Below are 14,963 nucleotides of genomic sequence, written 5' to 3' on the forward strand. Positions count from 1 at the left end.
CCTTTTGCACCAACCTAAAAGCTCATACTGAGTATTTTCTACATGTTAAATACTCTTCTAAGTGTTTTACATGTAATGTGTCAATTAGTCCTCAAGGTGCCTGGTATATGGAAGGCACTCAATAAATACATGCTGATGGAAATAAAGAAGGAAGGAGGGAAGAAATGAACCAAGAAGGGAAGGAAGGAAGGGAGGGGAAAAAAAAAAAGAAAGGAAGGAAGGGAAGAGAGGAGGGGGAAAGGGGTAAGAAAAAAGGGATAAGGGAACAGGAGAATGAAAGGAAGGAACTGAGACTTGTAGTGGTGCTGGTAAACTTGGGAGGTTGGTTTACCTTTCATAAAGTTGCAATGAAGAAACTTTTCTGAAGAAAAAAATGCAAAGTATAGTGTAATTCTAGTCACAATATTGGTTACACATCATAAAAATATGAACTTATGTAAATTAAAATGAAAATAAAAAGAACTAAATTGCTTTCTAGGCCAATGTCCCTGGAATTTATCCAGCATAAAAGAAGTAGGAGGACTATTTTGCTGTTACTGGAATTAATAAAAAAAAAAAAAAACTGTTTAAGATTTATTTTTTCTACTTGTATACATGAAATGTCACAACTGTTTTTTCAGGAAGCACAGCTCATCTTGTTATAGTTCCAAGAGTCAAAGAAATAAGTCTATTTGGACAACAATTGGCATAAACAGACACATGTCGCAACTCTTTAAACTCTTTCATTCACTTTGAGTGAAATGAACTTGACTTACTTAAAGCTGTCACACTGTGATTTCCCGATTGTTCTCCCTGTCAGTGGACTGTGACAATCACAGCACACTGTACACATGTCCTTCATATCCCCTGGGTCCTCTGTTTCTAAGAAACACAGTGGCTGTGATGTTGGGTTGAGGAAGGACACATCATAACCAGCCCAGCCTGGCCCATGACAAACTGCAAAGAAGAGATTGTTGATTTCCTTGCTTTCTCATCCAAAGCTTTTCTCTGCTTGTATTAGTCTGTTTTCATGCTGCTGATAAAGACATACCCAAGACTGGGCAATGTGCAAAAGAAAGAGGTTTAACTGGACTTACAGTTCCATGTGGCTGGGAAGGCCTCACAATCATGGCAGAAGGCAACGAAGAGCAAGTCACATCTTATGTGGATGTCAGCAGGCAAAGAGAAAAGCTTGTGCAGAGAAACTCTCAGTTTTAAAACCATCGGATCTTGTGAGATCCATTTACTACCACGAGAACAGCAAGAGAAAGACCCACCCCATGGTTTACCTCCCACCAGTTTCCTCCCACAACATGTGGGAATTATGGGCACTACAAGAGGAGAACTGGGTGGGGACACAGAGCCAAACACTGCTCCACCAGAGCGTCAGGACGATCTGTCAAGACCTTGCCTCTGGAACCAGATCTTATCCTAGATTTTGGTTAAAAGGTCCCAAGAAAAGGTACTGTCCAATGACCAGAGAATAAGGTACCCTTCCTGGTAAACCTGCTAGATCCCTTTACAGCAGGGACACCTCTGTGGTTGGTGATCCTACTGAAGTGACAAGATGTGGGCCTTACACCCAAGACAGCCAAGCTCTTGAAGAAATTGGCTCACCGACTCATTCATTCAATCATTCAACAAATATTTATTGAGCACCCAACGAGTGTCAGGAATTGTGCTGAGAGCTAGGATTCAGGGATGGAAACAAACAAACAACAACAACAAAATTTCCTCTCTGGCCTCGAGTAGCTCTCAGTCTAAAAAAGTGATGCAGTATAGAATTAAGGTTTAGGCACAACATTCTGATTCACCATGCTTTAGTAAAATAATATCACCGGGCTTTAGTTTCCTAATCTGTAATATGTTCATGACAGTATGACCTCCTTGAGGGTTACTGTGAGAATTGAGTTAGTAATTTCAAAGTACATGGGCAGTGTTGAGCGCACAGTGATTAAAAATACCTTATAGATTTTTCTCCAGTAGAATGACAGCCTCGTTATTTATTCATTTATGAATGAATGAACAGAATGCTTGAGTCCCACAGATATAAAATTTCACAGGAAAAAATTCAAGACACGTGTCCTAGTCTATTGGTACTTCTATAATGAAATATCTAAGACTAAGTCATTTATCAAGAATAAAAATTTATTTTTATTCTTGATAAAAGTCCAATATTGGAAGTACAATATAAGGGCACTAGGCACCAGTTGCAGTAGCTCACGCCTATAATCTCAGCCCTTTAGGACGCCCAGGCAGGAGGATCCCTTGAGGCCAGGAGTTCAAGACCAGCCTGGGCAACATAGTGAGATCTTATCTCTACAAAAAAAAAAAAAAATTAAAAAAAATTAGCCAGACATGATGGTGCTCACACATAGTCCCAGCTACTTGGGAGGCTGAGGTGGGAGGACTGCTTGAGCTCAGGAGTTCAAGGCTGCAGTGAGCCATGATCACTGCACTTCATCCTGGGCGACACACTGAGACTCTGTGTCTAAAATAAAAATCAGGGTGCTGGTACGTTGGGTGCCTGATGAAGCCTGGTCTCCACTTCCAAGACGGTGCCTCATTGCTGCATTCTTCTGAGGAAAGGAGCCCTCTGTCCTCACATGACAGGAGGGATAGAAAAGGCGAAAAGGGGTGAACTCCATTTGGCTAGCCCTTTTATAAGGGCATCTCATCCTATTCATAAGGGTGGAGCCCCTACAACTCAATCACCTCCTTAAGGCCATGCCTCTTAATACTGCGACACAGGGGATTAAATTTCAACATGAATTTTGGAAGGGACAAAAACATTCAAACCACAGCAGCCCCTTTGACAACTAGAGAGTTTAAGAGTAAGATTGAAAGTTCAAGAGTGATGAGAAAGAAAATAAACTTTCCATCTGAGGAATGGGAGCCCCCTTTAAATTATCAGGCCCAGAGAGGCACTGAAATGTGACAGCAGTCAAGTTCCAGTCCCCCATCCCATTAAGCTAAGTAATTGTTTCAAAGTTGCCTGCCATAATGTCTCTAGACTGAGTGTTGCCACCGATGGCTATAAATTAACCTAACAATGCTGTACACTGGACATCATAACTCACTCCCCATAGTTTAACAACGTACAGCCAATAACTAATCAATGTTATTTCTGTAAACGAGTGAGAATTCCTAACAAGCAACTTTCGTTGTCACCCCTCTCCTGATTAGTTCTTTTTTCTTTAAAACTGGAGCCTCAACTTTGTTCCGCAGAGCACTTCCCAGTGTTTCCCAGGCTTCAGTCCTCAACCTTGGCCCAAATAAAACTCTCTACCTATATTAATTTTACCTCAGTTTCTTTTTTTAGGTCAACAATGAGTAGGTCTGAGAATGAGGATAGAAGCTTAGAGCCAACATATCAAACACCTGGGTTGCAATTGCTCTTGAGAACTATCTACGGTCTGGAGTGGCTCCCTTTGTCTCCTGATCCAGAGGCTGAGATCCTTTATTTTTATTATTTTTAAAAATTTTTGTTAAGAGACATAGTTTCTTTGTGTCACCCAAGCTAGAGAGCAATGGCACAATCCTAGTTCACTGCAAGCTGAGATCCTTTATAGTAGGCCTGACCTCATGGCTCTGTCAGCTTAGAAACTAACTTTTCTACCCAGTAGCAGCTTCCTTCCAGAAGCTAGATCCTTTTTAGCCTTGATGAACCCCTTGTTGTTAAAATGCACAATTCAAGCCCAGGCGTATCTGCTAAACTTGCCTGCTGCTCATAGCATTTTATCTCCTTTGTGAGTAATCAGACATCAGTACTCAGAACTGTCAGTGGCACAGCCACGGATGTTTACCCATATTGTCATCTTCATGTGGAAATAGAGAAGTTTTAGCTTTCGAAGGTGAAGTCTGATGCCACACAGTAATAAATCCGTGTATTTAATCTATGTTTCCAATGCCAGAGCTAATACTGTTCACCTCACACTAACCTGCTTTCAGAAAAATAATAGTGGATGTCAGGCAAGTTTATAGTTTGAGTGCCTTTTGGCCTCCTTGGAAATCCAAATATTTCACTCCTTAGAAATCCAAATATTCAGGGAAATAGTGCCTGAAATCCCACTCTTCCAGTTCAATTCCTTTGGCCTGGCATTTAAGGCCCCCATTACCCCCGATCTAAACTCTCATTCTTACTGTTTGAAGATCTCTTCTATCTAGCTCTCTTTATTGTCAAACTAATGTGTCTGCTTCCCCCCATCACCTCACTCTGTTAGACTTTCCTGCCTCTCTGTCCAAGTTCATGAACTTGTCTCTACCTGGCAAACTCTAATAATTGCCAGCTGTAAATGCTTAACAGCTATTTGCTAGAAAAATTAATTTCTTTGCACTCAGCATTGCTCTAGGAATCTTCTTTTAAAATGCAAACATAATACACATATCAAGATAAGAAGCACGCACTCCATACTGTTTACGACGACTTTTGGAGAAGGGTCTGGGGAAACGTGAGGGGAGTGTGGGGCTGTAGGAGATATACTTCCTACATTTTACAATTAAGAGACTGGAGAATAGGGAAATTGATGGAGGGGGTAATGGGTGGCGTTTATGGAAAACTTGTTAGCCGGAAATGGGTGTTGGGGAGTGACTTTAAAAAACTGGACTATGACAATGACAACGAACCTTTATAGTGAGCCTGTTGATTTTATAGTGTCCTTCCTTCGTTCAAATTATCTAAAGCTTCACAGTGATCCTCTTAGGTTATTACTTCTCATCTTACAGATGTGGAAACTGAGGAGAAGTTAAGTGTAAGGTCACGCCGCTGGTAGAGTAGAGGGCGAAATCCAGATCTCCTGGCTCTGGAAGCTTGAAATCAAACACAAAAAGGAAAAAGTCAAAGGCGGTCTGGAAGGCACAGGAAAGAGGAGCGTCCTGATTCTTTGTTCAGTCTGGACCAGTGGGAGAGGGAAGCAGTCTGTGGCAAGTCGGAGGTGGGACGAGGACGAAGACTGGGTTTGGGTTGGAGAGCCCCTGTCTGCTGAGACCCTTCACTGCAGTCTCCTCCGCTTGCTCCGCGGAGCTCAGGAAACGCGGCGTGTCTTGGCCCCGCGCGGCCGCCGTAGAGTCCCCGTTGCCATGGCTCCCGAATTCCAATGGGGACGCGCTGAGGAGGGGAGTTGAAGGGTGAAAAGCGTCCTTCGGGGTCCGGGTCCGGCTTGCGGGGCCAGCGAACTGGAGAGGCGCCATGGGCTGGAGTAAGCCCCCCTCCACCTTCCGTCCTCGGTCGTTCCCCTTGTGGACATCGTCCCGGGTCCCGTGGGATCCTTGTCGCCTGCACCAGCCCCGCGCTGTCGGTTCCCGGCGCCTGGGCGGACCCCAGCCCCACCCGGCCCTCCGCCCCGCAGCCCCGGCTGCGCTAGGTCCTCTGCAGACTGGCCGGGCAGCCTGGCCTTTTCCAGCTCAGGTTCCTAATCTGTAAAATGGGCGGGGCCGTGGGAAGCAGAGGAAGAGGCAGAAAGGCACTGGACTCCAGGAAAGGGGGTCGGGGAAGGTGCAGGGTATTTGGCGTTAGACACACCGGGTTCCGGCCAAGCGGCTCCTGACTCGCTGTGAACGTGGGCCAGTTACTGTCTCCAAGCCGCAATCTTCGGACTCATTCCGGAAGGCAGTGTAGCCTAGCGGTGGAGGGTCCCGACTCTGGAGCCAGGGTTGAAGTCCTCCCTCTTCCTGTGACTTTGAGCGAGTGACTTCACCCCTTGGGCCTCAGCTTCTTCATCTCCAAAATAAAGGCAATCATAGTACTGTTTTAGACACAGTAAGTGTTATAAACGTGTTTTGTTGTTGTTGTTATTTTTGTTTGAGACGGAGTCTTGCTCTGTCGCCAGGCTGGAGTGCAGCGGCGCGATCTCAGCTCACTGCAGCTTCCGCCTCCCAGGTTCAAGCAATTCTCCTGCCTCAGCCTCCTGAGTAGCTGGGATTACAGGCGTGCGCCACCACGCCAGGCTAATTTTTGTATTTTTAGTAGGGACGGGGTTTCGCCATATTGGCCAGGCTGGTCTCGAACTCCTGACCTCAGGTGATCCACCCGCCTCGGCCTCCCAAAGTGCTGGGATTACAGGCGTGAGCCACCGCGCCCGGTCGTAAACGTGTTTCTTAAAAAATATACTAACAGACTGCAAGGTGATGCGGGTAAGTTATGTTGGATGAACCATTTCGATATCAACAACGTTTTTGAGCTCCCCATATGGCAGTTTTGTACAGCTCCACCTAAACGATCACTTATCATTGTAAAAATGTCATAATTAACTTCTTTTTAAATCAAGAGACCGCTCCAGATGATGGGCTTTCTGACCCGGAAAACCTGACAGCCTGCAAGTGGGAGGGGCGGGGTGGGGGGAGTGATTTGTAGATGTTAGAACTCCTTTCCTAAACCAGCTGCTGATAGTTCTTCCTCTCTTCTCAGGGCTGTTTCCCCATGCCCTGGTGTCACCCTAGTTGTTGTTGTTGTTGTTGTTTCCTTCTTCTTCTCATTAGCTTTTTTATGTCGTGAATTTTCCTTTGCCGCTTTTCTCTGAGTCGTGTCCACTTTGACTTGTTAAATCATTAACTTCTCAGACTTGCATTGGAGTGTTTACCTTGAGTCAGGTATTGAATGCAGGAAACAGTGAGGAAGGAGACAGATGTAGGCCTGCCCTCCTGGGGAGAGAGAAGACAAACACAAGCTTGGTGGTTACAGCCGGGAGAGAGAGGGGTGCCTGCACCCTGAGGGCATGGGTGGGTGGAGGCTTCTTTGAGGAAGTGGTGCTGTCTGGAAGAGAAACAGGAAGGCACAGTGAATTGCCCAAAGGTGAGAAAGAGCAGGGCTTCTTGGTGGCTAATTGTCACTGACAGGAACTGGTGTGAGACAGAAAGGAGGAGTGGAGGGCAAAGAGAGAAGCAAGGCCTGACAGGTAGGCAGGGATCAGCTTATACAGGTTTTGTACTTAAGATTTAGAAATTTATCAAAAGAGCCACAGGGAAACCAAAAGGTTTTGTTCACGGGCATGGCTTGGCCCTGTAGGAGACTGAGTGGGAGACAGTAGTCTGAACTGAGGTCATGGCAGCAGGACAGATGACAAGCACTCCTCCAATGAGTAGCTCTGATGTGCCAGGCTTGGTTAACATGCTTTACCTTCATTCTCCTGTTTGATCTTCCCAGCAGCCTTTTAAGGCAGGGAAGGATTACTGACATCACCATTTCTGAGGTGAGGCACAGAGAGTAAATCCCATAGTAACTGTCAGCGCTGGGAACAGAACCCATGAAGATTTCCTCTGGGTCCTGCATTACACTGCACTGCCTCCCACAGGACTGAGGCTAAGGGGACAGATTTGAAAGATGTGGGTGGAGAAAGTGGTCCTCTCTTGCTGTGCCACAAACCCTTTTTACGTGTTCTCTCTCTCCCGTGCTTCCCAATAAATGGCCTTCTGCCTCTTGCCAACATCTCCTGACTGCTCCTGTGTGCCCTTTTTTCCACTGCCTTTCCTGTATTTTCCAGAAAAATATGCAGGGATGTTATTAGTACAGGTTTTAGAGAGACCATGCTCAAAATATCATCTAGTGTACCTGTTCATTTTAGAGATGAGAAGGGGAACATTGATCCAACCAATGTCACATCCCATCAGTCAGGAGAGACGTTGGACCTAGGATACGAGCTTCCCGGCTTTCACTGCTCTTTCCACAATTCTCAGCTTCCTACAGCTGAAGGAGAAATTTGGGCCCCTGAGAAAGGATGATAATAATAGCTCACTTACACTTATTGAGCTGCTTATTGCCTTCTAGTCAGTATTCTGAAAGTTTCTGTGTGTGTGTACTCATTGAATTCTCACAAAAATCTTTTGAGGTAGTCACTAGTATCATCGTATCCACGTTGCAGATGAGGAATCTGGAGCACAAAGAGGTTAAGCAGGGTGCCCAGTGCCACACAGTAAGTGGTATATCTGGGATGGTAAGCAGAGCCCGCACTCTTGTATATGGTTGCTATATTGTCTCTTAGGAGTAAGAGACAGGTGAGAAAAAGAGAGGTCATGGTGCAAATTCTCATGTAAAGTGGAAGAGGCCACTATTTTTGGTGTTCGTGTCTGCTCAGGAGGACCAATACTGAGCCTGGGGATGGTGGCGAGAGGAAAATGAATTAGGTCCTCTCTGTGCATTTAATCTGGTGTGTATTGTGATTTAGAGAAGATCTAGGGTCTTTGTTTTTAAATTTTATATGATCGAATGCATTTTGTATTACTGTGACACCTTTGTCATCTATGGATCTTCTTTGGTGAAATGACTTCAGGTATTTTGCCCATTTTATACATTGATTTGTTTTCTTATCATTGAGCTTTAAGAGTCCTCTATATATTCTGGATATAAGGTATCAGATATATGATTTGCAAATATTTTCTCCCCATCTATGGCTTACATTTTCCTTCTCTTAATTATTTTGAAAGAAGTTTTAAATTTTGAGGTTTAATTTATTATTTTATAGATCTTGCTTTTGGTGTCATATCCAAGAAATCTTTGCTAAGTTTACATAGATTTTTCTCTTTTTTTCCTAGAAATTTTATAATTTTTGGTTTTACACTATTCCATCATTCATTTGACTCAATTTTTGTATATGTGAGATGTAGATTAAATTGTTGTTGGGGTGTGTGTGTGTGTGTGTGTGTGTGTGTGTGTTTAATGTGGAAATCCAGTAGTACCAGCAACACTTGTTGAGGACTATGCTCTCTCCATTGAATTGAACCTTTGGATAAACCAGTAGCATGAATATGTGTGTTCTGGACTTTCTTTTCTGATTTATTGATTTATTTGTCTTCCTTTGTGCCAATTTCACACTCTCTTGATTACTGGAGCTTTGTAATAAGTAGTCTTGAAATCCAGTAGTGTTTTTCCTCTAAATTTTTTTATCTATCAAAGTTGTTTTAGGTATTCAGATCCTTTGCATTTCTCTATGAATTTGAGTAGTATCTTGCCAATTTGTACAAAAATAAGTCTCCTGGGATTTTGACCTGGATTGTGTGAAATCGGTAGCTCAATTTGGGGAGAATGAGCATCTTAACAATATTGAATCTTCTGACCCAAAAACAAGGGATATATCTCCATTTATTTAGATCTTACAAAATGTCTACAATATTTTTGAAGTTTTCAATAGACAGACTTTGCACATATTTTTCTGATTTATCTCTAAGTACTTCATATTTTTGATGGCATTGTAAATGGTTAATATATAGAAGTATACTTGATTCTTTCATATAGATCTTATATTCTGCAATCTTGCCAAACTTTCCTATTCAAGTAGCTTTTTATGTGAATTCCATTTGATGTTCTCTGTAAACAGTCATATCATCTGCAAATAGAAATAATTCTACTTCTCTACCATATGAATGCCTTTTTTTCCCTTGCCTATTGCTAGAACCTTCAGTATAATGTTGAAGAGGAGAGAATGGATTTCCTGGCCTTTTTTTCTGATTCTTAGGGGAAAAGTCTTTCTCCACTCGATATAATATTGCTTATAGGTCTTTTATGGATGCTCCTTATCAAGTTGAGTTCCTTTTTATTTCTGGTTTTCCGAGTTGTTGTCTTTTTAAAATCAGGAATGGATGGTGGATTTTGTCAACTGCTGTTTTGCATCTCCTGACGTTATCACTTTGTTAGTTTATTAATATTGTATGTCACATGGATTTCTGAGCATTATATCAACTTTGTATACATTGGATAATCCCCCCCTTAGTTATAATGTATAATCTTTGTATTACATTATTGGATTGGATTTGCTAAATTTTTTGCCTAGGATTTTTACATATGTGTTCATGAGGTACATGGGTCTGTAGTTTTCTTTTCTTGTAATGCATTTGATTGGTTGTAATTCTGGCCTTACAGAATATAACGGGAAGTATTTTTCCTTTTCCATTTTCTACAAGAGTTTGTGTATATGGGGTATTATTTTCCCCTAAGTTCTTGGTAGAAGTAGTCAAATGAGACATCTGTGCCATAGTTTTATTTGTGGAAAGAAAGGTGTTTAACTACATATCCAGTAGATACAGGGCTGTTCAGCTCATCTATATATTCTTGAGTGAGTTTTTGTAAGTTGTGTCTTTTAAGGGATTCATCCATTTAATTTAAGTTCTTAAATTTATTGGCATAAAGTTACTTATATTTTTTATCATTTTAGTATCTGTAGAATACATATGCTGTCACCTCTCTCACTCCTAATATTGTCAATTTGTGTATTCTCTCTTTTTTGCTGATAAGTCTGACTAAAAGTTTACCAATTTTATTTTCTTAAAGAGCCAGCTTTGATCTTTATTGATTTTTCTCTGTTTTTTCCTGCTTTTCATTTCATTGATTTCTGTTATAATCTTCATAATTTACTTTCTTCTGCTTATTTTGGATTTTATTTGTTCTTTTTCTAGATCCTTAAAGTGGAAGCCAATATTCGATACCTTTCTTTATTCCTACTATAAGTATTTAATGCTATACATTTACCGCTAAGTAATGTTTTAGCTGTATCCCGCAAATTTTGATATGTTGCTTTTTTGTGTGTAATTTTTAATTCTGTTCAAAATACTTTCTAATTTTCCTTTTTATTTCCTTATGCCCAAGTTTAAAAAATTACTTTTGTATGGTTTGTATAGATTTTTAGTTATTTTGGGCTAGAGGGTAAACCCTGTTTTATTACTCTATTATGTCCAGAACCTGATGTCACTGCTAATCTTATGATGAAGTACTGGTCCTAGCCCTCAGCTTTCTCTGTCCTCTGGTTTCAGGAAATGAAAACCTCTTCATAGTGCTCCCAATGCAGTCCTCTGGTTTTACACTTCCTCTGTCAGCCTTTCCTGATTAGTTGTGTTTAGCAGCAGCCTTTATACGATACAATATAATTGTTCTTTAAGTTAGAGTTTCTCTCACATTTCTCTAACACCTGACATGTTACACTTACTAGTACATTCCCTTCTACTTGTATCCTATCTCTGTTCAACACCAGGGCAAGTCTTTACAACTGCATATCTGCCTTGGGCCAGGCACTATCTATGTTCTGCCTACCAGGAATAACAGTGTCCTTGCCACTCTGGCAACCTGTAATCTGACTCCGAAATCCTATCTTCGTTAGCATCTGCTTTCATGCACCACTTCTGGTATCAACTCTTCCAGGTTGGGCTCTTCAGGAAGCTGAAATCTAGGTGGGAATTAGCATGCAGGAGGTTTATTAGGGAGCATTGTTGGGGTGGGTAGGAAAGAAATCAAAATTGAGCAGAGGGAGAAGTTGGGCTGTGATGCATCTAACAAAGACCTTAGGAAACCAACCAGGAGATCTGAACTTGGAATGAACCTTCTGACTTGCCCAAGTTGGGGTGAAGAACTGGGTCTTTACAGCCCCTACATTAACCAGTCATTGAATGTGGGCTTTCCCGGGAAAGGAAAGGGCATGACCTTGGTTGAACAATCTCTTCAGCTGAGGCAGCTCAGGAAGAAGGTGGGCAGCCGAGGGCTGTCTGTCAATAAAGCCCCCAGCAGCTAGAGGAATTAATCCTTCAGTTTTGAGGAGGGACCTGAGAAGTGCATCATGTCATCCACGATGGCCTGAGATGCCCTTTCCTGGTTTATCTAACAAACATCTACTCCCATTTCAAGATTCAGCTCAGGGCCGGGCACAGTGGCTCATGCCTGTAATCCCAGGACTTTGGGAGGCCGAGGTGGGTGGAACACGAGCTCAAGAGATCGACACCATCGTGGCTCGATCTCTATTAAGAGACCCCGTTTCTATTAAAAATACAAAAAAAAAAAAAAAAAAATTAGCTGGGCATGGTGGCGGGTGCCTGTAGTCCCAGCTACTCAGGAGGCTGAGGCAGGAGAATGGTGTGAACCTGGGAGGAGGAGCTTGCTTTTAGTGAGCCGAGATCGCGCCGCTGCACTCCAGCCTGGGCGACAGAGCGAGACTCCGTCTCAAAAAAAAAAAAAAAAAAAAAAAAAAGATTCAGCTCAGACCCCTCCTCCATGAAGCTTCTTCTGACCTCCCTTTTCTCAGTAGCACCGATCACTCTCCTGCGCACTCATCATACTTTCTATGTGGTTCTCTCAGTGCCCCATAGCACTTAGTGCTTCTGAGCAGCACACTCTACTAAGTAGTCCCTAAAGATATCACTAGACTGGGGTGCCATATGGCTATTGCCGCAAATTATGATGAGCCTGGGTCAGCAAGAAAAACAGGCAAGTATACAATCCTGCTTTTAAGAGTTTCCATTGAAAATGGTTAAAAAATGTTTTAAATGCTGCAAGAGGTGACCTTCACCCGTCTGTAACCCTTCATTCTATTAAATCTCAATTTCATGTACTTATCTGATAGGTCTTTTAAGATGTCTGAAAATGCTACAAAATCTTCAATAAATACATATTGGTTGATTTTATTCTAATCTAGCAGGGAAAAAGAGTTGCTTACAAAACATGATGTAAAGCCTGAAGGAATGAACACTAAATTATTGGCTTTGGGAGTTTTTAGAACTTTGCTCAATGTAATGAAAAACTTTAGAAGCAAACACAGCAGGATAGCCTCCAGTGTCCCAGAAACCTCCTCAGCGTGCCCTCTGTCCCTGCTCCCTGCAAAGTCATTTTACTGATACACCCTCAAATTTTGGAGAACCCATTCATATTAACGAATTGGAAAGAAACTTAGGTGAGCTGGATGTGTTTTGATTAAACCCTTGGATCCCTTCACTGCATCTTTTAGTGAGGGGAGTATGTATCTGTGGTTGAAGCTGTCAATATCCTTCATCAAGTACTTATTTCTCCAGTCATGCAGGTATTGGTTAGCACTCACCCGTCTGCATCTTATATTTTGCTATTTGAAATTTCCTAAAATAAGGAAGTGAAAGCAGTATGTTTTATATTGTGCCTTGGCATGTTTTTCTTCCATACCACATAATAGGTACTATAATACCATTTCTCTTGAAATAGTCTTATGATAGCATATTAATGTTTCCAAAGCATTTTATTATTTATTTATTTACATACTTATAGAAGGAAGGGAACTAACATTTATTGACCAATGACTGTATACCAGGCACTGTGCTAAGGGCTTTACTTAATTATTTAATCCTCAAAAAAATTTTAAGAAATAATTACTAACATTATCTCCAGTTTACAGATGAGAAAACTGAAAATAGATGAACAGTTTTGCCCAAATCTATGTATCATAAACAGGTAGAGAATGGTGGGGCAAAGATTTGACATCATCTTTTCATGACAACACTACACACCGCATCCCTTAGGTTACGTTCCGGTTCTAAATTATAGCACAAGTTCATTCTAAGTCCTTAGCTCTCCAGGGCTCTTTACCGTGGACTCAGACTTGCCTGGCTTTTTTATATTTCCCGATTCCTTCAATGCTTTGCTCCAGCCATAATGAATGCCACATAATTTACAGAATCCTCTATGGCCTCTCTTCTTCTGAGCTTGCTTCTTGGAATTGTCTTTTATCTGCCCCATTCTCTTGAATAATCTTACTCATCCTCCATGTCTCAGCTGAAGATAGGGGGCTTTCCATCTTCTCCGAAGACTGGATTAGAAGCTCTGGGTATCCCAGACCATCCACATGACCCCAGTGGTATGCACACCGTACTTCTTGTCTGCCTGTTCTACCAGGCAACCTCCATGAAAGTAAGGACTGTCTGCCATTGTGTCTACAACATCATTACTGAAGGTATGTTCACTATATTCTTGCTGCAAAGTGAATGAAGATACCCTTGCTCCCTGGCCTTTGCACTGTGCTGTTTCTTCTGCTCCACTCTCTTCCTTTTTTTCTGGTTAATTCTCATGTGTGCTGTGTATCTCTGTCAACATTCCCTGCTTCTGAAGCTGCAGCTGGGTTGGGTGCTCCTCCTAGGTGTTTCACAGTATCCAGCTCTTCTCTCAAGCTCATCATTCATCTTGCACTGTTGTCACTGCCTCTTACTAATTCTGGACTGAAAATTCCTCGAGGACAGAGTTTATATCTTTTTTTATTTAACTTTTTAATTTTGTTTTCATTTGACACATTATTGTACATATTTATGGGATACATTGTGATGTTTCCATACATATACTGTATAGTAATCAGATCAGGGTAATTAGCATATCCATTATCTAAAACATTTATCATTTCTTTGTGTTGGAAACTTTCAATATAGTCCTTCTAGCTATTCTAAACTGTGTATTATTGTTTTTAATTTTATATTCAGAGGATACATGTGCAGGTTTGTTACATGGGTATATTGGATGATGCTGGGGTCTGAGCTTCAAGTGAACCCCTCACCCAAATAGTGAACATAGTACCCAGTAGGTCATTTTTCAACCCTTCCCTCCCCTCCTTCCCCCATTTTGGAATCCCTAGTGTCTATTGTTTCCATCTTTATGTCCTCGTGTACCCACTGTTTAGCTCCCACTTGTAAGTGAGAACATGCGGTATTTGATTTTCTGTTTGTGCATGAATTCACTTAGGATAATGACCTCCAGCTGTATCCATGTTGCTGCCAAGGACATGTTTTTTTTTCTTTTTATGGCTGCATAGTATTCCATGGTGTATGTGTACCAGATTTTCTCTATCCAATCCGCTGTTGATGGGGACTTGGGTTGAATACATGACTCTGATATTGTGAATAGTGCTGCAGTAGCACACGAGTACAGGTGTCTTTGTGATTGAATGATTGATTTTCCTTTGGGTAGATACCCAGTAGTGAGATTGTTGGGTTGAATGTTCATTCTGTTTTTAATTCTTTGAGAAATCTCCATTCTGTTTTCCATAGGGGTTGAACTGATTTGCATTCCCACCAACAGAGTAGAAGTGTTCCCTTTTCTCTGGATCCTTGCCAACATCTATTATTTTATGACTTTCATAATAATAGCCATTCTGACTGGTGTGAGATGGTATCTCATTGTAGTTTTAATTTGCATCTCTCTGATGACTAGTGATGTGGAGCTTTTTTTTATGTTTGTTGGGCACTTGTATGTCTTCCCAAAGCATTTTTAAATCTCTAGAATA

The 14,963-nt window shown here is 41.7% G+C and overlaps 1 protein-coding gene across 10 annotated transcripts in view; it reads left to right on the forward strand.

The window, feature by feature from the left end:
* The first annotated feature begins 5,047 nt into the window (after positions 1-5,047).
* Positions 5,048-14,963, forward strand: part of DNAAF11 (dynein axonemal assembly factor 11) — a 101,864-nt gene continuing 91,948 nt past the window's right edge. For 3 of the 10 annotated variants that reach the window (XR_011606728.1, XM_071067815.1, XM_024796321.2), the window contains exon 1: positions 5,048-5,177. Coding sequence is in view for 3 of the 10 variants with exons in the window: in XM_071067815.1 (XP_070923916.1) it covers positions 5,168-5,177 (10 nt within the window). In the remaining 7 variants the exon portion in view is untranslated. Of the gene's footprint in view, positions 5,178-5,546; positions 5,738-14,963 lie in introns of all 10 variants that reach the window. The other 7 variants (XM_071067817.1, XM_024796322.2, XM_071067818.1 and 4 more) reach the window with 5 other exon arrangements.

This window comes from Macaca nemestrina, chromosome 8 (genome assembly GCF_043159975.1).
Source record: "Macaca nemestrina isolate mMacNem1 chromosome 8, mMacNem.hap1, whole genome shotgun sequence".
Taxonomy (NCBI): Eukaryota; Metazoa; Chordata; class Mammalia; order Primates; family Cercopithecidae; genus Macaca; species Macaca nemestrina.